Below are 21,634 nucleotides of genomic sequence, written 5' to 3' on the forward strand. Positions count from 1 at the left end.
TTTTTTCTTTCCATGGATTTTTATAGACATCTCTCATTAAAGGGGCCTATGTTTTGTGGACCTCCCGAGGCAGGAAGAAAATTTGTTTCATAATAATTTCCAAGCACTCTTGTTCTTTTATTTCCATTGGAATTTGCCAGTGTAAAATAAATTATTTGGTATTTATTGTATTTGGATATTGCTGGCAAATATTAACTTCCAGCTTCATGTTTGTTATTACATTTATGCACTTGATATTGTATGTACTGTGTAATATTGTGCCTGCTCTAATTGCTGAGGGGTTACCTATGTCCCCTACTGGATACAGCTGTCAGTTCTTCATTATTTCCTTTTATTTAGAATTTTATTTAGGATTATAATGCTATCTCTATTTTTCTGCTATGCTATTACAGTTCAAACTCCATTAGATTATGCTTTGCTAATATGTACACAGAGTTCATGAAAATTGAACTGTACTTTAAGAGAGTAAGCATAATTTGTGGCTACTTTAGCAGTCGAGCTGATTTGTTCAGGGGCAGTTAACAGCCGTTAGAAACTGAGAGGAAGAGTGGAAGATATGTTTGCTTTGGATTTTTTTTTTTTTTTTTTTTTTTTGGTGTGCCTTACATTTACATTATGAGGGAGACAATCTACTTATTTGAATTTTAAGCTCCTAAACTGCCAAAGCAGTTTTGATTTCTGTGGCATCTTACATACAATCTATTTCGGATTTTCTTTTTTGACTTCTGCCATATGATTTTTTGAAAATATGCAGCAGCTTCATCAAGCTGCTCAAATAGGAGAAAGGAGGTACGAGAAGCACAGTAGCTAATATTGTTCAGTAACACTTGTGTGCTCTACCGAGCCCCACCCAGCTAATTGCCTGACAGACTTTAAAAAAAATTCAGGAAGGAAAAACAGCCAATCACAATCTTGGCCTTTCACACAAGGGAAAGAGATCACAAAAGGTGCTTCCTTTTTTAAAATGCAGGATTTTCATCACGTTCTTGAGACTGTCTCAAGTTTTTCAAAATATTCCTGAAGATGAGCGGATGTTGTTTCATTCACTCTGCTTTATTCTGAGTTATTTCATGCACGTATCCATGTATCATTTCACTGTGCTCCTCCTCCTTATGTCAGGGAATACAGAGCAAGAGGAAGCTCAGGTATGCCAGCTCAGCCCCAGCGCATTTTTAGAGGGTGGGGGGAGCAGGATTATTGGACAAGAGAAGATTATTTTAGCCACAGAAACTTTCAGCTTGGGCCCAGAAACCTAAGGTTTTTTTCAAGTCAGCAGGTGTCTTATTTAATAGCATCGGAAACCAATTAGAACTTTTATCAAACTATGGGAAACATCTGTAGTCAGTATGTAAATCTATTTGTTCTAAAATTATTATTGAGCTAAACTACAGAGCTTCCAAAGAAGGGAAGCAATGCTAATGTCATTAATTAACACACCTTAGCTTTAAACAACAAAGATGCCATGCCAGCTTTTGAAATCAGAGAGGAAATCTTAGATTCTGTATTCATTCTGCCGGCCTTTCAAAGAAATGACTGGTACAGCCCCCTCCCAAGAAAATGGATTTTTAACATTTGGTCCTCAGAAGCTCAGCCCTGAGAGTGCTTTATTGTGCTGGGTTTTACAATGGGTTTAATATAGCGGGGTGCCAAAGGGCAGGAGGGGAAGAACTTTACAAAGTAGATAAAGTAGGTCTTTTCAGGATGCAGACCAAAATTGGTAGTGTGTTTTATTTCATCTCTTAGGACTTTCCTGATGGAGTTCAGTTTTTACCATGCAGTTGTTAGAACATAGAACACTATGTTTGTGTGCCTTTTTCTGTTGTAACTAGATCTAATTTTTTTTAATTAAGAGAAAAAGCATGCATAAAGCCTTAAAATTGGCAATGTGTTTTCCCTGCTTTTAATACTAATGCTATTCTTGATTTGCTAACAGAGCTTACAATTGGTATTCGTTGTCATCTGTTTCACTGACTGAGGTTAATATGAATGATTTTTTTTTCTATTTGCGTGCCCACTTTCTGTAAGAATAACTAATTCACTGAATCACATACTATTGATGCATATAGATTGAAACAAACTTATTTAAAAATTACTGTTTATATCTTTCCTTTAAAATTTTAGGAAGCCTAAATTATATAGCAGTTGTAGGATATTATTCAAAAATTACTTTCTAAAAAGTAAAAGTGGATGTCAACAAAAAAAGGGGGAGAAACATTGCCAGAAGCCAGAAAATCTCTTAGTAAAGCTGCTAATTATTCTTAATGGGCAAGATGAGCACATTAAGAAACAAATGAATACATCAGTGAAATGTAATTGAAAATCGACCTGGCAATGGCATATCACATCTGAGTATTGGCCTGTATATTATTCTTATCATTTTAAAAATTGTTTTTGTTGTTCTTGGCTTCTGTATTTAATGAATCCAACTGAATCTTCTTAGTCTTTTAAGCTTCTAAGATTCTGATTGTTACCTCTTAAAAATAGCATTTCGTTGCCGGGCGCGGTGGCTCAAGCCTGTAATCCCAGCACTTTGGGAGGCCGAGACGGGCGGATCACGAGGTCAGGAGATCGAGACCATCCTGGCTAACACGGTGAAACCCTGTCTCTACTAAAATACAAAAAATTAGCCGGGCGTGTTGGCGGGCGCCTGTGGTCCCAGCTACTCGGGAGGCTGAGGCAGGAGAATGGCGTGAACCCGGGAGGCAGAGCTTGCAGTGAGCTGAGATTAGGCCACTGCACTCCAGCCTGGGCGACAGAGCGAGACTCCGTCTCAAAAAAAAAAAAAAAAAAAAAAATAGCATTTCGTGATATTTCCTTTTAATTTTATATTATTTCTATTTGTTTTAGTATGTGAGGCAATGAATGGATTGGTTCTGAATCTTTATATCACAGAAGCATGTCAACCAGTTTTGAGGTTATTTATTATTTCCCTAAAATGTATCAAATGGATTGCCTATGTCTTCTTGAGTTTTCCATCTTGATTCTGAAAAGCTAGATGTTGATCTGAGATTTATGAAATGGAGATGTCTGGAAAGATATTAAGACTTGAGGTAAAAATGAATTTTTTAAGTCACAAATATTTTCTTAGATTCATGGGTAGTTTTCCCTAAGGTCTTCTTGGTCTCCTTAAACTGCATTGCTGAGTCTGTGAACCCAAAGCTCTCACACCTGAGAGCTGCTCTTCCCCACAGATACCATTTTATCTGTAACCCAAGAGAACAAAGGATAAATTAGAAGCGGGATCATTTCGTTTGTCCAGTTGTGAAATTTATGCCAAAACAGTGTGAAACGTGTTCCTTTTCTTTTTCTTTCTTTCTTTCTTTTTTTTTTTGGTAATGCCCCCTTAGTGTCAAGAAAGAAATCTTCAACAGCCCACATATAATAATTACTCCATAAGGTTTGTAGCTTGTGATGACAATGACCTAGGAAAGGAGAGACACATGGTATACTGAGCTATTATTGATACTAAGCCTCTTCTAAATTATGATGAATAAAAGTAGAACTCCTGAAGGTGAGCAGCCCTCTCTGGCTACAATCACTAATGTGCCCAGCACAGGCGCCCTGCCTTAATAAACATCTAGCAGTTCTATGCAGAAGATTCCAATGTTTGGTGACCCATTTCTCGGTATATCCCCATAGTATGCACAGTGTGGGTCACAGATCTTGAACTTAGGATTCTCCAAAAATGGGTAAATCTCCTGTGCTTTTTTAAAGGAGACACCCCTGGTTTAACATTATTTTTATTTAATAGAATCCCTGACTTGAGTAACTAATGAGTGAAGCTTCGTGTGGACTGTGCAGCCTGTACTATAGATGATTAACAACGTGGAAGTTCCGGGCCATCTTCCCGTGTCCAGGCTTCTCCTTCTAATGCCGGCTGTACTTCCATCTACTGATGAGTCATAAGCAAACTCTATGTGCCTCACATTGGGTAGCAACTCAACAAATATCTATTTTTGGAATTAAATTAAAATTAATTCAACCAATATTAATGGCATGTCATTACAGGTGCTAAAGATACAATAGTGAACAAGATAGGTCTAGTACCTATCCTTGTGGGACACAGATTTTGCCTTGGCTAGAATACATTTATACACATGAAGGGCAGAAGTCCTTTGATAACTTTGGTTATTTAAATTCTACAGTATAAATGTTCACATAATTAATTCTCTTTTTTTTTTTTTCTTTTTTCTCCTTTTTGTGGAGAATGGGGTCTCAGGCAGTCTTGAACTTCTGGGCTCAAGCTATCCTCCTGCCTCCACCTCCCTAAGTGTTGGGATTACAGGTGTGAGCCACTGTGCCTGGTTTAGGTAATTAATTCTAAGCAACAGGGAAAGAAAATAAAGTGTAACCGCCAAACCTCATATTAGTTACTTTACCAGCCTCTTCATCCTACCAAAGCTTTTGCCTGAATTGTACACTAAGGTAATGAATTGACATGAATTGGGCACCTACTATGTGCCAGGCCCATCATAGGTGATACTCCATTAAGCCTAACAAATAGGTATCATTATTTCTGTTTTAGAGATGGAGTTCAGAGAGATTAATTTATCCAAGGACACACAGCCACCAAGTATCAGAACCAGCACTAGAAGCCAGGTTCATTTGACTTCAAAGCTTATGTTTTTTCCACTTAAACCATTCTGGGTCACCAAAAGCTAAAATGATTTGGTGAACCTCATCTTGCATTTTCTTACCATGCTCTGGAAATAAAGGCCTCTCATCCACAAACATAACAATTGGCATTGCTAACAGAGTTTATAGTACCTCTATGGCATCTTCTCAATTCATGTGAGTAATAAGCACATTTAAGAATATTTTGCAGCCTTAAATTAGCAAATATTGCCACATTAAGCATTAAAAAGAAAAACCTTGAGAGATCAAAATGAATAGGGTTTATATTATAATCTCATAGTTTCCTACCCTCATTTTTGGTATTTTGGTATTCCAACGAAAATAAAGATAACATAAACCAAGAAAGTGGTGCTTTGTGAATCACAGTGTTATTATTTTTAAAATGTTTTCTTGGTTAAAGAACATGATAACTCTCAACATGTATCTATAACTACTGGTAAATAATTGCTAATTGCAGGAGGAGGCTGATATTTTTAACAATATGATACATACATATAACATGTATATAATTTGTTTGAATTACTATTATATAAAACTATTTTTTAAGAATAAAAATCAACTGAAACAAAATTGAAATGGAGCCCTACCTCTGAACAGGGCTTTATTTGAGAAGAAAACCTAGAGATAGAATTCTGGTTTCCTTTTAACCGCAAACATATATCCTGTAGCTGTGGAAGTCCAGTTGCCTAGACAAGGGATTGGAGGCAATTACTCTGTATTCATTTAATCAGAAATCACATTGAGGCTTTCTTTGCACCCAGTCCCTCCCACTGAAGTCCTCCAGAAGGTGGGTGCGGTTCAGAGAACACGATTTGGCCCGTTGTGTTGAACACTATCCTGGACATATTGACTCAATGTGATTGGATTTCCTTTATTACCCTGAGGTGACACAGAAGAATGATAAAATCTATTATTGGACACAGTGCCATCCAGAAGAACCATCAAAATCTGACCTAAAGTAAAGGGTGGGGAGCAGGAGATCTGAATTTATCTCTTAATATTTTAAAACACTGTTGACATTTTTTCTTCTCATGCTCATTTTAATATTTAGAAAAACCTCTTAAAACACAAAACATATTTCCTGTCCAGTTCTAAAAATAAAGCCGCTTAAATACTGCTGTGGATTTTTTTTTATTTAAAAAATTGCTTCTAGAATATAAATACATATGTTTGCTTCAGCCTGACCACCTGGAGTCACAGGTTTATAAATTGTATAAAAGAATATAGTGTTAAGATGTTTACTAAAAATTATTAATAGGTTTTCTGAGTTATATAATTTAACTTCTCTGAGACTATTTTATAAAAAGTATTACCTCCACTAACAAAATAATATGTTTTGCTTGATAGATTAGTCATGTACTCATACGACTCTACAGGTGTACTGGGCACATTATGGCATGCGGTTGGATGCCATGGAAACTCTAAGGAGGGTGTGGCCAGAGTGTGGGGGAACTTAATCAAAAACAGTTGTCAGCTGACTCTTTACTAATTTTGTTCTTCTCAGAATAAAGATGTCAGCTGTCCTTTTCTGCAAGACATTTCATTTAGAAGACTTTCCTGAAATACTTTCTTCCTGAAATAGACAGAACTGTAGGCCGATGTGTCATTTTAGTTAATCAAAACAAGTAGGCAAATTAGTCTCTTTTATTTTTTTAATGAATGTAATTTAACGGTATTTAATTTGCATACAGGAAAGTTCACCCAGGAAAAAAAAAAAGTCTGCATTATAGCACTTTTGTAAACCTCAACAAAGCCCTTCATTAGGAGACCTAATTGATTTTTCCTACCCATCCCTGGGGGAAGAAAGCTATCACAGTACCTGCTTATTCACTCAGAGAAGAAATGGGTGTGCCTGGTGGTTCAAGCAGAGATTTGGGTTAAAAAGTCCTGTGGCTCTGTTTTTGCAGGGAGATCTTGGTCAATGCTTGCTTTGAGCATTCGGGAAACCTGTTTTTCTGAGCAATAGGAGAACATCGCTTGTCTGCTTGGTGTCCTACCCATGGGCCCAATTTAGTTCAGCTTGCAGCCTTCACTGGAATTATTTTATTTCTTGACTATTTAAACCTGCCTATTCCAAAAGAGGGATTTTGAGGCTTCTTATCGTGACACATAGAATATACCATATAAAATGAATAGGAAAGTGAGGGCAGTTGGAAATTGGAAAGCCAGGAAAATATGATGAAGCCAGGAATAGGGGTCAGTAGAGAAAGTATATGTAACAGGGTCTCTTGTGGTTGTTAGAGTTAGGCCACACATTTGGCTCTGAGTTGCACAGGTGCTGGAGCAAAGAGAAAGAGAGGATCAACTCTAAGAGTTATAGTGCCAGGAAGTGGAAGCAACATCCCTTGTTCTGCGGACCAGCTTTTGCTGGTGCTGAAACCTGACAATTTTTTCCGATGAGCCCTTGTAAATATGGCACTGGGTGATGTAATGAACCAGCTCCTGAAAACATGTCTTCCATAAATATGGCTCTTTTGTACAAGTCCTTCCATGCCAAAGGCCATAGCGTAAGTCTGTAAAGACAGTTCTTCAGGGGACTTTTCACTGAACTGACTTTCTCCAGTAATTCATTTTCTCTCAAAGATTCTCCAAGATCTTCTCCATCTTTTTCTTCTCACTTCCTCCCAAGTCTCATTCTGCTGCTCCTCTCCACCCCTCCCTTGTAGCATTTAGGAGATTGGAAATAGTTCACACTGGAAAGTCTCGGGAGACTGACATTGCCCTCCCTGCTGACAGAGAGGCTTGCCTTTGGACTCCTTGCCCTTTTAAGCAAGTAGGACATGGCACCTATGGGACAGTCATTTCCCATCAGCACTCATAACTCTGGGGCTTGCCATGATGATCCATCTCAGGTGATAAAATGCAGCCCAGGGAAGCGAAAGAGCTTGCCTGTGGCAAGTCAGCATCCTGCTTCCCACCCCACATGCAGCTCTTCTCCTTTCATGGTACTCAGCCCATGCATGATAAAAAGAGCGGCCAGGTGCAGTGGCTCACGCTTGCAATCCCAGTATTTTGGGAAGCTGAGACAGGTGGATTACCTGAGGTCAGGAGTTTGAGACCAGCCTGGCCAACATGGTGAAGCCCCATCTCTCTAAAAATAGAAAAAGTAGCTGGGTGTGGTGGCTCATGCCTGTAGTTCCAGCTACTAGGGAGGCTGAGGTGGGAGGATCACTTGAACCCAGGAGGAAGAGGGTGCAGTGAGCCAAGATCACGCCACTACACTCCAGCCTGGGCAACAGAGCGAGATAACAGTTTCTGGACCTTTTTTTTTTTTTTTTTTTTTTTTCGGTCAGTTCACAATCACTGCAGACATTTTCTTAACTGTGTCCTGTAGATGTGCAAGACATCATCACAAGGAATCAGAAGGCTGGTGTTTTTAAGACCCAGAAAATATCAAGCTGGTAAGATACCTTTCTGCATTAAAAAAACTCTCATTGAAATTGTTTTTCTTGATACCATGGATGGTTATTAAAAATAATAACAGCTAACATTTATTGAGCACTTACTGTGTGTCAGGCACTGTTTTAAGCACTTTACAAGTATTATCTCATTTAATGCTTGCTGGAATACTATGAGGCAGACAAACACTCTCATTATCTCCAGTTAAGAGATGAGAAAACAAGATAAGTATATTAAACACTGGGTAGGGGATGATTTATGATTAGACAGTATGAGGTTGGGAGAAGCCAGGCCCAGGAACTCCTTAAATGGCTCTCTTCCAGTGAGTCTCAGCCTAGGAGCAGTTTTGTCCCCAAGGGGACTTTTGGTATTCCCTGGAGACATTTTTTTTTGTTGTCATGACTTGGGAGGAGAGCGGGGAGTGTTGCTACTGGCATCTAGTGGTAGAGACCAGGGATTCCACTGAACATCCTATGTTGCATAGGAGGCCCCCATACAACAAAGAAACATCTGGCCCAGAATGTCAATAGTGCCAACACTGAGAAACCCTGCTCTGTCCATGATTTTAAAATAGTCTAGGTGTCCATTCCTTTTTATGTTCTGTTAATTCTTATACAAACTAGGGGGAATGCTTGCTCTTAACCAAAGCAATAGTGTGTACTGTGATGCTACATTTTATTTTTGCCCTGTTGGTAATGGATCTAGAGAAGTGAGTAATCATTTCATAGTTTTCACATGAAATATCTGTATTTGTGTATTTTTCTCATTCATTTAACCGCAGACTTTATTAGAATAACTCCATGTTAAATTAATTGTTTTCTTTATTACTGTGAAGCTGTCATCCTTTGGTAGTTTGAATTTTCCCTATTGTGAGGACACTTTCCCACCCCAACTTCCCAGTTTGATTTTTTTTTATTAGTTATATAAACTATTCATTAACAGACAAGGCCTACAGACTTATTTCTCTTGGACACACCCACGGTACAGCCCCGGCGGCCAGTGGTCTAGATGTGCTGGCCTCGGACACGAAAATAGCTACAATGCTTAAAAACCAAAGTGACGACACATATTGGTGTGAGGCTATGGAATAGCAATAATTTTTTTCTCTTATATTAATTGGTGAATGTAATGAAGTGTCCATATATGTATTTTTAAATCCTGCTTAAAATGTTGGGAGTAGGCTGGTGGCACAGGGGACAGCATATTCTGTGTTTCTCATATAAATGAACAAACCACTTCTGTTTCCCAGAAAACCTGGGGTAGGTTGAGAGAAAGAGAACGGGTCTGCCGTTACCTGTGGGGTCCCCGTTGTTAGGACAGCCTTTCCTTCACAGTGCAGACGGCCTTATCCTTCTGGAGAGGACTTCATTTTTGGACATGATTTTCAACCTGGTCTTTTAGTTATCAATCAAAAGTGCATTTTCTGTGTTGTCCTCATTTACATTTATTTAATGTTTAAGGTCATTTGTGACCATTTGAGTGTATTTCAGCATATGGAATCAGGGAATAATAGATTTCAGCTTCATGCTGTGAAGAGAGATTGTGTTTTTACAAGACATAATGTTGTTTACTGGGTGTTAATAATCACTAATTAATAAACATATCTAGACTTCTAAAATGTCGCATTTTGAGGAATAAAAATGTCAAGTGTTAAACTTATGGAGTGCAATAGTATTTTCTGTCATCTCTTCATAACATAATTAAGTTACATAAAGAAGCAAAATGTCGTTGTTCAACAAAGGACATATCCCAAATGCTTAATACATGGCCTTTGTTTCTATTTTTCTGTTCTCAAAACTGCTATTTCTAGATATATTGTTGTGATATGTACCTGGACATATAGACTATATGACAATAATAGTCATATAGAAACTTCCAAGATGAGGGTGGTTTTTTTTTCCCATCTTTATCTCATACTAGTTGTGGTCAGTTTCTTTTCTTTTGACCCCTGCAAGCATTTTGTTCAAAGTCTACCAAAGCACTTTCTAAAGAACAGATAGATTGAGTTAGTCCTTGAAATGCCTTGATCTTATATTAAGGAGTAACTTGATCAGTTAACTGTCAAGAAGCTAAGAGAAATGGCCAGCCACTGATGTAATAGTCAGTATTCTCCCTCCATCCACTGCCTTCCCACCCATAACCAGTACAATGTGATGAAAGTATTTGTTCCATGAGAGAAGAAATAAAAGGAAGCCATTCACAAAAGCGCTAAGATAGAGTTCAATACTCTTTTTTAGTGCCTCAATGCATATGCAGAATTTCTCCTCCAAATTGGAGGTGTGGAATAACAGTAGCGACAGATAACTAAGAGGTATTTACTATAGCTATAAAGCCCACACGTGAGCCAAATATTTCTGCTATTAAAAAGCACTTCAAAGCTTGACATGAAGTTTGTAATAGCTGAATGTCTCTTATGACTTCATTTGCAAAGATGTATAAGCTGAAAGGAAAGTCGTGATATGAGAACTATGAGCCTAAGAAATGGTATATAGATTAAAAAAAAAAAAAAAAAAAAAAAAAGCTGCCCAGAAATTTGACTGCCATCCAAGCTCCTGTTCCCACTATTCCGATGATGTTCTCCATAACTATCAGCATTTCTCCTACTACTGACCTCTTCCTACCTCTTACACAGGGGCAGACCCAGGTTGTGTGGGGCCTGAAACTTATTTTGAGGGCCCACTTAAGAAGAATGAATTCTATTATACCTTACTTTGATAAATTTTACAGAAATATATGACCATGTGAACACATTACTAGGGCTTCTCCAAGGGCCTTGGAAGGGGCCTTGCAAGAGGCCCTGACGCTGAACCTTCATTAGCTTCACAGTCAATCCACCTCTGCTCTCATAAGCACCACCATCCTTGCCTAGAGTAACTCTTCTCTTAGCTACCAAACTTTCCTGCTCCCTCTATCTATTTTAATCATAGTCTGATTGTAGCTAATTGTGAAAGACGTGTTGGTGAAAGTCTGGAAGCCTTAGCCCTGGCTGAATCTAAGATCCACTTATATGAAGCATTATATTCATTACTTTTCAGCTTAATACAGTTATTTGGTTTATTTGTTGTCCATCCATGCAGCCATCCATTCACTTAACAAATATGCCCAAAGTACTCTGCTTTTTTTTTTTTTTTTTTTTTTTTTGAGACGGAGTCTGGCTCTGTCCACCAGGCTGGAGTGCAGTGGCGCTATCTCGGCTCACTGCAAGCTCCGCCTCCCGGGTTCCCGCCATTCTCCTGCCTCAGCCTCCCGAGTAGCTGGGACTACAGGCGCCCACCACGGTGCCCGGCTTTTTTTTTTTTTTTTTTTTGTATTTTTTTAGTAGAGACGGGGTTTCACCGTGGTCTCGATCTCCTGACCTTGTGATCCGCCCGCCTCGGCCTCCCAAAGTGCTGGGATTACAGGCGTGAAGTACTCTGCTTTTGAGAATATAAATATGCAGTTATCAAAAATAATTCTTGAACAAAGGAAACCATGCTACTAAATATAGCTAGAGATTGATGAAAGAGCAAGGATATTTACAGTATCTCAATTGTTGGGTTTATCTAAAGCCGTCTTCAAAATTGTGACTGTTTAACAAAGAACCATTTGGAGCTTTTGACGTCTACATATTTCTAGTTCTTCCAGAATTAGTGAATAGCGTCATTCTCTGGTTAATATTAGTTGAGAGTTACTAAAAAATATATTAAATTTACCGTGCTGTGATGATGAAAGTAAGTTTCACTTAAGAGTGTATGTATCTTTGTGTGAAAGTTGCTAGTGAATTCAGGTTTATGACCTTTATTATTCTTTGATAAACCGTGAATTTTAGTAAACTATGGAACTTATGTTAAGACTTTTTTTATTACCCAAACTTTACCTTTATGTAGGCCCTCAAGATTGGTTTTTGGTCGCATTGCCCTATTGCTTTTTAAAGATTTATACCTCCTGTGAGACTCAGTTTCCTTTAGAGGTTAAAATGGGGATGTGGAAAATGATTTTTGAAAGGTACGTTCCAACCAAGTGGAATCCAGTGGCTGATTTTCCTGGGCCTTCTGCAGTCTGCCCTTGTATCCACATCTCATCTAGCTGCTGCCTCCTCTTTTGGTCACCCAGGCCTCCTCGCTTGCCTCTGACAGATATGATCTCTCCATCTCTCGTCTTTGCCATTCATGTTTCCCTCCTCTTCTGCATCTAAATCCTTCCTTCTAGGATGGCTCCACTACCATTTTCCCCCTGCCTTCTCAGACTATCTCAGCCTACTCTAATCTTTTTAATTTTTGCTACCCTTAGAACATTGAACACAGTTGAATATGGCATAGTCTCTTATTGTTCAAAACATATTGGCTTTGTTTCCATGTTCACTGGTTTATCAACTTGTTGACAAATATTTTGATCACCTTCTGTTTGCCAAGTCCTATTATAGATGCTAGAGATGGAGTGGTAAACAAGATGGAAAAGGCCATGCCTTCTTGGAGTTTATGTCCTAGGGAGGGAAACAGATCGTTTTTTTGAAGGCAAGAATTCTGCTTAGTATGTTTTTGTACTCCCTGAAGCAATTAGTACACTTTATCCTTGGTATATGAAAGCTTTTAAAATTGGTATTTAGAGAACATTTTGAAAGACATGAATCCATAAGGCTTATGGAACCAAACCATTTTTAGTAGAGGAAAGTCAAGCTCTAGAGAATCAGACATCCGTTTCTACATCAGATAGCTGACTTTCATTTCAGTGTTGGCCTCTTCTCAGGCATGCACATGTAGCGTCTGTAGACAAACTGACAGTGTGAATAGGCATTTATCTGTTCTTTGTCAGGTTGAAGAGGAAGGTTAGTAGAAGGTAACTGAGATAAGGAAGCTGAGGGCTCTCTTTAAGAAACTTCCTGATAAAATATACTTGTTAGTGAATTTTGCTAGAATTATAGTAACAGAATCCTGAAGACCGCTGAGAATTCCAGAGATGCCATACTCCTGTTTCCTTCTGTTGCTATCTTGGCTATGACAAAATGAAATTATCATGTGTACTTTCTGTTACTAACATAACACTGTTGATTTGCTTAACAAGTTTATAGACGGGCTCATATCCCTACTATTTAGTGTTTTGCACTGAAGACACCAACTCCCATAAGATTAGCCAGTTTCAGCTATTTTGATAGAGTTATCCTTTTTGTATTAAAATGAGCCAGATTTTAAAATAGGAGGATGTTGTATTTTTAGGGACCCTCTTAAACTACAGTCAATTAAAAATTAAGGCCTTTTATTTTAGAATAACATTGTATTGATTCTTTGGATTTGCCCACTTCTATTTTTTACCAAGGTCAAAATCTCACTACCAAAAATAGGCCAGGTTCTGTATGCTAGTCAGACTACTGTATTCTCTGTGAAAATGTCTTCTGGTTTTAAGAGAGAAATCCTTCTCCCTTCCCAGAATTGTATATCACAGAAGTTACATATCAATAAAAATATTTTTATTTTCAAAGGAGTTCTTCACTAAAAAATAGAGCCATTTAAAAACAATTTTTTAGAGGTTGGTCACATGATAAATCATTATTAAACAATCATTTATTTTTTACCTTAATAATGGACATTAGTTTGTTTTTGATATTTTGCTATTATAAACAATGCTGCAGTGAGACACATCTTTACATAAATTATACATTTGCAAGTGTGTCTATACAACAAATTTTCAGAAGTGGATTGCGCTGATTTGTACAACCCTACCAAACTGCATAATTTTTGTCAGTATAACTTTGTAATATATTTTCATATTTCATATTTACTAAGACAATATTTAACAAACTTGGAGTCTCTCTATGCAAGAACAGGTGTTCTCTTTTTAAGTTTTTTAAAGTGTTTCACCAGCATTTTTATTTCTCTTAAGTTTATTTTTAGAGACTTTTTATTGGTCTTACAAATAAGATTTTTTCTTCCATTATATTTTCTACTTCCATTATGTTTTACTATGGGGTTTGGTATAGTAAATGTTTAGTCACCTCAGTGGGTTATTGTTTTGAATATTTTGCAGGTTTATCTTCTTGAGTTTTCCAAGCTAACGATCACATCATCTGCAAATGATGACAACTGTAACTGCTTTCTAATTCTCATACCTCCCTTTTCTGTCTCTTGTATAATTTTGTTGGATAAAAATTTCCACAATGATTATTAAATAATAGGCATCTTTAAGTCTGACTTTGTTGGAAATCTACTAAATTTTTACCCCATTAAGTACGCATTAGCTTTTGAGTTGAGATATATATGATATTTTTTATCTTCTTAAAATTTCTTAAGAGATGTTATCATAAGTAAATATGGGACTTTAGCAGATATCTTTTCAACATCTATGGAGATGTTCAAATTGCTTTCCCTATTTTATTTATAACTATGACAAATTATATCAACAGGTTTCCTAACATTAAAACATCTCTTCATTTCTAGTAGTTACTTGGTCACAGTGTTTTATTTCTTCTTTTAATATGCTTCTGTGTTCTAACAACAAATTATCTGAGATTTTTAAAAATTACAACTTTATTGAGATATAATTCACTTACTATACAAATCACCCACTGAAAGCATATATAATTAAATGGCTTTTAGTATATTCACAGAGTTGTGCAAGCATCACAATCATTTTAGGGTATTTTCATCACCCCCAAAAGAAAGCTCATACTTGGCCAGATGTGCTGGCTCATACCTATAATCTTAGCACTTTGGGTTGCCAATGTGGGAGAATTGCTTGAGCCCAGGAGTTTGAGATCAGCCTGGGTAACATAGTGAAACCCCATCTATTGAAAAGAAAAGAAGAGGAGAGGGGAGGGGAGGGGAGGGGAGGGCCTCATACTCATCCCCCTTTCTCACTCCTCCTTCCTTCCAGGGTTAGGCAACCACTAATCTATGTTCTGTTGCTATGCCTTTGCTTATTCTGGACATTTCACATAAATGGAACTGTATAATATATGGTCTTTCACATCTGGAATCTGTCGCTTAAAGTAGTGTTTTTAAGGTTATTCATGTATAGCATGTATCAGGACATTTGTCATTTTTAGTACTGTTCCATTGTATGGATAGACCACACTTTATCCATTCATCAGCTGATGGACATTTGAGATGTTTCCTTTTTCTTTTTCTTTCTTTCTTTTTTTTTTTTTTTTTTTTTTTTTGCTATTCTGGATAATGCTGCTATGAACATTTGTGTACACATTTTTGTGACAAGTTTCATTTCTCTTGGGTTTATATGGTCACATGGTAACTCTATATTTAACCTTTTGAGGACCTGCCAGACTATTTTTCAAAGTGGCTGAACCACTTTAAATTTTCTACCAAAAAGTATATGATGTTTTCTGAGCTGTTTGCATTGATATTCATCAGTAAAATTGGTCCAGAATTTTCTTTATTGTGCAAACTTGTCCGATTTTAAATAGCATTGACGTGATAGCTATTTAAAATAATTTGGAAGTTTTTCTTATCTTTTGAACCACCTCTTAGTGGGTTGCCCTACACTAGATCATAATTCTAGACCAGAACAATTTTTACCTCATTATTTTGTATGTGATATTCGGAGATATAGTGGCAAGAAAGAATAAAATTACATTAAAAAATGCTCTGCACTGGAAAGTATGTAAGTTTGAAACATAAAAAAGGAAGAAAAATGAAAACACCAAAAAGCAATAGATAATTTTGTGATTTCATCTGAGACAGTGTATAATGGTAATTTCTAGTCCATTCATTCTAATATTTTGTTGCCACTTTGTTTTGCAACTATGTAAGTTAATCAGCTGTCATAGGATCAGAGATACTTGAAATGGAAAATACAGTTAGTAAAATAATTAGTACCTTTCATTTCAAGGTCTTGAAACCCTTTCTAGTCCTCTTTAACCAGTGTAGAATATACTGGTCCCCAACATGAAGGGGGTCTGAATGTTAGGAAACTATCCCTCTTTTGGACTCTGAAATAAGTTCGTTGCCGCTAAATTCCAAACGAAAACACAGAGTTGGGATCAGTTTTAAAGTCAGTCCAGAAAAATATAAGTGATACGCTGTAATAACAGTTCTCAAATTTTTTTCACGGAATCATTTGTATAGCTTTTTATGACACACATTCTTGAGCCCCACACCCTGAGAGACTGAGGCGGGCCTGGGGTTTTGCATTTCTAACAGGTAACTCTGATGTCTGGTCTGGAGCCCTCACATGGGAACCACCAAACTAGAGTTCTCTCTGATATTTTCTCATTCAATTCTGCAGTGTTCCATAGATTTAAAGTTGTTCAGATTTTCTTGCCGGGCATGGTAGCTCATGCCTGTAATCCCAGCACTTTGGGAGGCCGAGGTGGGTGGATCACAAGGTCAGGAGTTTGAGACCAGCCTGGCCAAAATGGTGAAATCCTGCCTCTACTAAAAATAGAAAAGTTAGCCAGACGTGGTGGCGGGCACCTGTAATCCCAGCTACTTGGGAGGCTGAGGCAGGAGAATTGCTTGAACCCGGGAGGTGGAGGTTGCAGTGAGCTGAGATCACACCACTGCACTCCAGCCTGGGTGACAGAGCAAGACTCCATCTCAAAATAAATATATAAAATAAATAAATAAATAAATAATAAAGTTGTTCAGATTTCCATTCAGTAAAGCCACTTCCATTCACTGTATTTTCTTGCTTATTTTATTAGATGTTATGCACTTACAAAGAAAGGAAAGGACCTGACTTAAAGTCAGCATTCAGATCAGCATTTCCATCTCTTCCTGATTCGATCTTGGGAGACTGTGTGCTTCCAGGAATGTATCAATTTCCTCTAGATTTTCTAATTTGTATGCATAGGGTTGTTCACAGTAGTCTCTGAGGATCTTTTATATTTCTGTGGGATCAGTTGTAATGCCACCTTTGTAAAAGGTGACCTTTGTAATGTCATCTTTGTAAAAGATCCAGAGATCTTTTACCTCCTTGGTTAGCTGTATTCCTAGGTATTTCATTTTCTTTATAGCTAATTTAAGTGGGATTGTGTTCCTGATTTCACTCTCAGCCTGGACATTGTGTAAAGAAATGCTACTGATTGTTGTACATTGATTTTGTATCTTGAAACTTTACTAAAGTCATTTATCAATTCTAGGAGCCTTTTGGCAGAGTCTTTAGGATTTTCTAAGTATAGAAACATATCAACAGCAAAGAGAGATAGTTTGACTTTTTATTTGGATACCTTTTATTTCTTTCTCTTTGCTAATTGTTCTGCTTAAGACTTCTAGTACTGTATTGAATAGGAGTGGTAAGACTGGGCATCCTTGTCTTGTTCCAGTTCTCAAGGGAAATGGTTTGAGCTTTTGCCCATTCAGGATGATGTTGGCTGTGGGTTTGTCAGAGATGGCTTTTGTTATTTTGAGGTATGTTCCTTCTATGCTTGGTCTGTTGAGGTTTTTTATCATGAAGGGATGTTGGAGTTTATGAAAAACTTTCTCTGCATCTATTGAGATGGTCATATGGTTTTTGCTTTTGATTCTGTTTATGTGGTGAACCACATTTATTGATTTACATATGTTCGTTTGTTTTTTAGAGACAGGGTTTCACTCTGTCACCCAGGCTGGAGTGCAGTGGTGTGACCATGGCTCACAGCAGCCTCAACCTCTTGGGGTCAGGCAATCCTCCTTCCTCAGCCTCCCAAGTAGATGGGACTATAGGTGTGTGCTACCACACCAGGCTATTTTTTTATTTTATTTTATTTTTTGTAGAGACAGGGTCTAATTTTGCTGCCCAGGCTGGTCTTGAACTCATGGACTCAAGAAATTCTCCTGCCTCGGCCTCCCAAAATGCTGGGATTACAGGTGTGACCCAGTGCACCCCGCTGTTTTGTGTATGTTGCACCAGCCTTGCATCCCAGGAATAAAGCCTACTCAATCATGGGGTATTAACTTTTTGATGTGCTGCTAGATTCAATTTGCTAGTATTTTGTTGAGGATTTCTGTGTCTATGGTCATGAGGGATATTGGTCTGAAGTTTCCTTTGATCATTGTGTCTTCACCAGAGATTGGTATCAGGCTGATGCTGGCTTCATAGAATAAGTTAGGGAGGAGCCCCTCCTCCTCAATTTTTTGGAATAGTTTCAGTTGGATTGGTATCAGTTCTTCTTTGCATGTCTGGTAGAATTCAGCTGTGAATTCATCTGGTCTAGGGCTTTTTTGATTGTAGGTTATTACTGAGTTAATTTCAGAAGTTGATATTGGTCTGTTCAGGGTTTCCATCTCTTCCTGATTCGATCTTGGGAGACTGTGTGCTTCCAGGAATGTATCCATTTCCTCTAGATTTTCTAATTTGTATGCATAGGGTTGTTCACAGTAGTCTCTGAAAATCTTTTATATTTCTGTGGGATCAGTTGTAATGTCACCTTTGTCGTTTCTGATTATGCTTATTTGAATCTTTTATTTATTTTTCTTTGTTAAGATAGCTAGGGGGTCTATCAATTTTTTTTTTTTGAGAACCAACTCTTGGTTTCATTGATCTTTTGTATGGATTTTCTATTTCTTAATCTGGGTGGTGGTTACAAGGATGTTTGCCTGATAATAATTAAGGCATGTATTTATTCCATGTGGTTTACTCTGTCTTATTTCACAATACAACATGTCTTTTGTTTTTTTTAAAAAAGCCATTTCAGTAGTTTCAGAGAGAGAAAAAGAGGTAGCCCTGACCTGAATGAGAGTGGAAAATGGTGAGCAAATATGGGGTCATTCCAGGGAAGGGACTGTATGTAGAATGTAAAATAGAGGCAGAGTAAGAGATAGCCATTTGGAAATTTACATTTGAGATGGCAGTAGAACAGATATGTGACGGTAACTACTAGAGGTTAGAAATAAAAGTTCAAATCTCAGAAAAATATTGTGCTAGAAGATTTGGAGATCAAAAGCAAGTGATCAGAACATAACTATGGGAATTGGAAAGTCAGAAGAGAAGATGGCCAAAGACAGAATCTTAAAAAATGTCTGTGTGTCAGGAGCAGTAAAAAGAGCCAGAAAGGGATACTCAGACGGGACTGGAGAGCGAGGTTGATGGCTTGGGATGGTATGGTATAATACCACTTCTTTTTTTTTTTTTTTTTTTTTTTGAGACGGAGTCTCGCTCTGTCACCCAGGCTGGAGTGCAGTGGCGCGATCTCGGCTCACTGCAAGCTCCACCTCCCGGGTTCACGCCATTCTCCTGCCTCAGCCTCCCGAGTAGCTGGGACTACAGGTGCCTGCCACCACGCCCAGCTAATTTTTTGTATTTTTAGCAGAGACGGGGTTTTGCTGTGTTAGCCAGGACGGTCTTGATCTCCTGACCTCGTGATCCACCCGCCTTGGCCTCCCAAAGTGCTGGGATTACAGGTGTGAGCCACCGTGCCCGGCCAATACCACTTCTTAATGGAAGAAGTCCAAGAAAGCATTTCAAGGAGAGTGTGATCGGCTGCTGCAGATTACTGAAGGTAGGTCAGGCAGATTGCAAAGCAGTCCAATGACTGTCGGAAGAAAGGTCACATCACAAGGACAGGTGAAGCAATGGGAGCGTCCACTCCCATAAGAATATTGGTGGCAAAGGGAGAGAAGTTGTGTGTGTGCTAAGGGGAAGCTGGGGTGGAAGAGTTGAGCATGTGACCAGGCAAAGCCAGTACAGCCAAGAAAGAAGAAAGAAGTGGAGACAAGAAAGGGAGATGTTTGATGAGGCAAGGATCTAGATCAGGGCTTCTTAAAATGTGGCCTCCAACCAGCACCGTCAGCATCAGTTGTATACTTGTTGGAAATGCATATTCCAAGGCTCCACCCCAGACCTACTCAATCAGAAACTCTGGGGTTGAAGCTCAGGAATTTGTATTTCAACAGACTGTCTAGGAATTATGATGTATGCCGAAGTTTGAAAACCACTAGGGAAGAGGAAGGGATGGTTTTATCCAGCACACAGATGGAGAAGCTCTCCTTAATGAGAAGAGTGACCCGACTTCCTTTTAGACAAGAGGAAAGGAGAAAAAGAAGAAGAGGGGAAAGATGGTATCAGATAGATAGCCTCAGGCTTTCTGTAAGGTCACCTGCTGAGAACAAAGACTTGGGATATTTGGGGAGCTTAAAGTGTGAATGTGTTCATTCCAGCCTCCAAACCCTGGCCTCTTCTTTAGGCTTTGTCTAATATGTTCTCTTGCTTCTTCATTCCCCATCCAGATCCTGCCTGTAAGATCACATGCAGTTCTACCTTCCTCAGGATACCTTCCCCAACTTGTCCAGTCCACAGTGATTACTCCTTTGGTAACACGGTGAAACCCCGTCTCTACTAAAAATACAAAAAACTAGCCAGGCAAGGTCGCAGGCGCCTGTAGTCCCAGCTACTCAGGAGGCTGAGGCAGGAGAATGGCGTAAACCCGGGAGGCGGAGCTTGCAGTGAGCTGAGATCCGGCCACTGCACTCCAGCCCGGGCGACAGAGCAAGACTCCGTCTCAAAAAAAAAAAAAAAAAGAAATTGACTTGGTTTTGTTTTTCAGATTGAAACCCCCAAACTCAAAGCCAGAATGAAATGATATAAGTTAGTACAAGAATAAGGGAAGGGAAACTAATATTTCTTGAGCACCCATAATGTGGTTTCATTTACTCTATCTCATTCAATTCTTAATGAGACCTGTGATGCAACTCTTACTGTCTATTTTTTACAGATGAGGGCAATGATACTCAGCATCTTTCATCTTCACTGGCTTGTGTTTGAACTCAGAGCTATCTAGCTACAAAGTCCATGTATTCTTTCTGCTATACTATACCTGTTAAACTTCGCAGGTTTGGCATGTCCATAGCTGTTACGATTTTTCTTTATTTTTAAAATTAGAGACAGGATCTTGCCTTGTCATCCAGGCTGGAGTACAGTGGCAAGATCATAGCTCACTGTAACCTCAAATTCCTGGGCACAAGTGATCCTCCTGTCTCAGACTCCTGAGTAGCTAGGATTAAAGGTACATACCACCACAACTGGCTAATTTTTAAATTTTTTTGTAGACAGAGGAGTCTCGCTATGTTGCTTAGGCTGGTCTCAAACTCTTGGCCTCAAGCAATCCTCCCACCTTGGCCTCTCAAAGTGCTGGGATTACAGGCATGAGGCATAGTGCCCAGCCAAGATTTTTCTAAAACATGGAGAATTCTATAATGATTATTGATTTTGTAGTATTTCTGCCTACAAAATTGTATTTCACTTTGTAATGAATTTTGAATGGAAATAAGATTTTAATATTATGATGAAATAAAATGGAGAGAATATAAATTTTACTTTGGTGTCAGTATAATTACAAGCAACATGTTGACGTGATTTGATGTCTGGTAGAACCATCCTTTACCTGTCTTCACACATGAATGTTATGCCTTAGATGGTAAAACTTATATAGGTAAGGGTCCTACTTATATGTGCCCTGCTCTTTTTCAGAAAGCATTTTCTGTTTAGTTTGTTTAAGAAACAGTTGTGTAGCTGGGACTATAGGAACATGTCACCATGCCCAGCTTGGAGTTTTAATTTGAATTTCCCTAGTGACTAATGATGTTGAATATATTTTCATGTACTTATTTGCCATTCACATATCTTCTCTGGTGAAGTGTCTGTTCAAATGCTTTGCCCATTTAAAAAAAAATGGGTTGCTTATTTTTCTTGTCAT

The 21,634-nt window shown here is 38.3% G+C and overlaps 1 protein-coding gene across 3 annotated transcripts in view; it reads left to right on the forward strand.

The window, feature by feature from the left end:
• The window catches only part of CAMKMT (calmodulin-lysine N-methyltransferase), a 416,779-nt gene that overhangs the window by 354,179 nt on the left and 40,966 nt on the right, over window positions 1-21,634 (forward strand). Inside the window, exon 7 of one of the 3 annotated variants that reach the window (XM_023223810.2) lies at window positions 7,970-8,036. The exons of the other annotated variants lie outside the window; for them this stretch is intronic. Coding sequence (XP_023079578.2) covers window positions 7,970-8,036 — 67 coding nt within the window. The remainder of the gene's footprint in view (window positions 1-7,969; window positions 8,037-21,634) is intronic. 3 annotated transcript variants of the gene reach the window in all.

The sequence above is a fragment of the Piliocolobus tephrosceles genome, chromosome 15, assembly GCF_002776525.5.
Source record: "Piliocolobus tephrosceles isolate RC106 chromosome 15, ASM277652v3, whole genome shotgun sequence".
Taxonomy (NCBI): Eukaryota; Metazoa; Chordata; class Mammalia; order Primates; family Cercopithecidae; genus Piliocolobus; species Piliocolobus tephrosceles.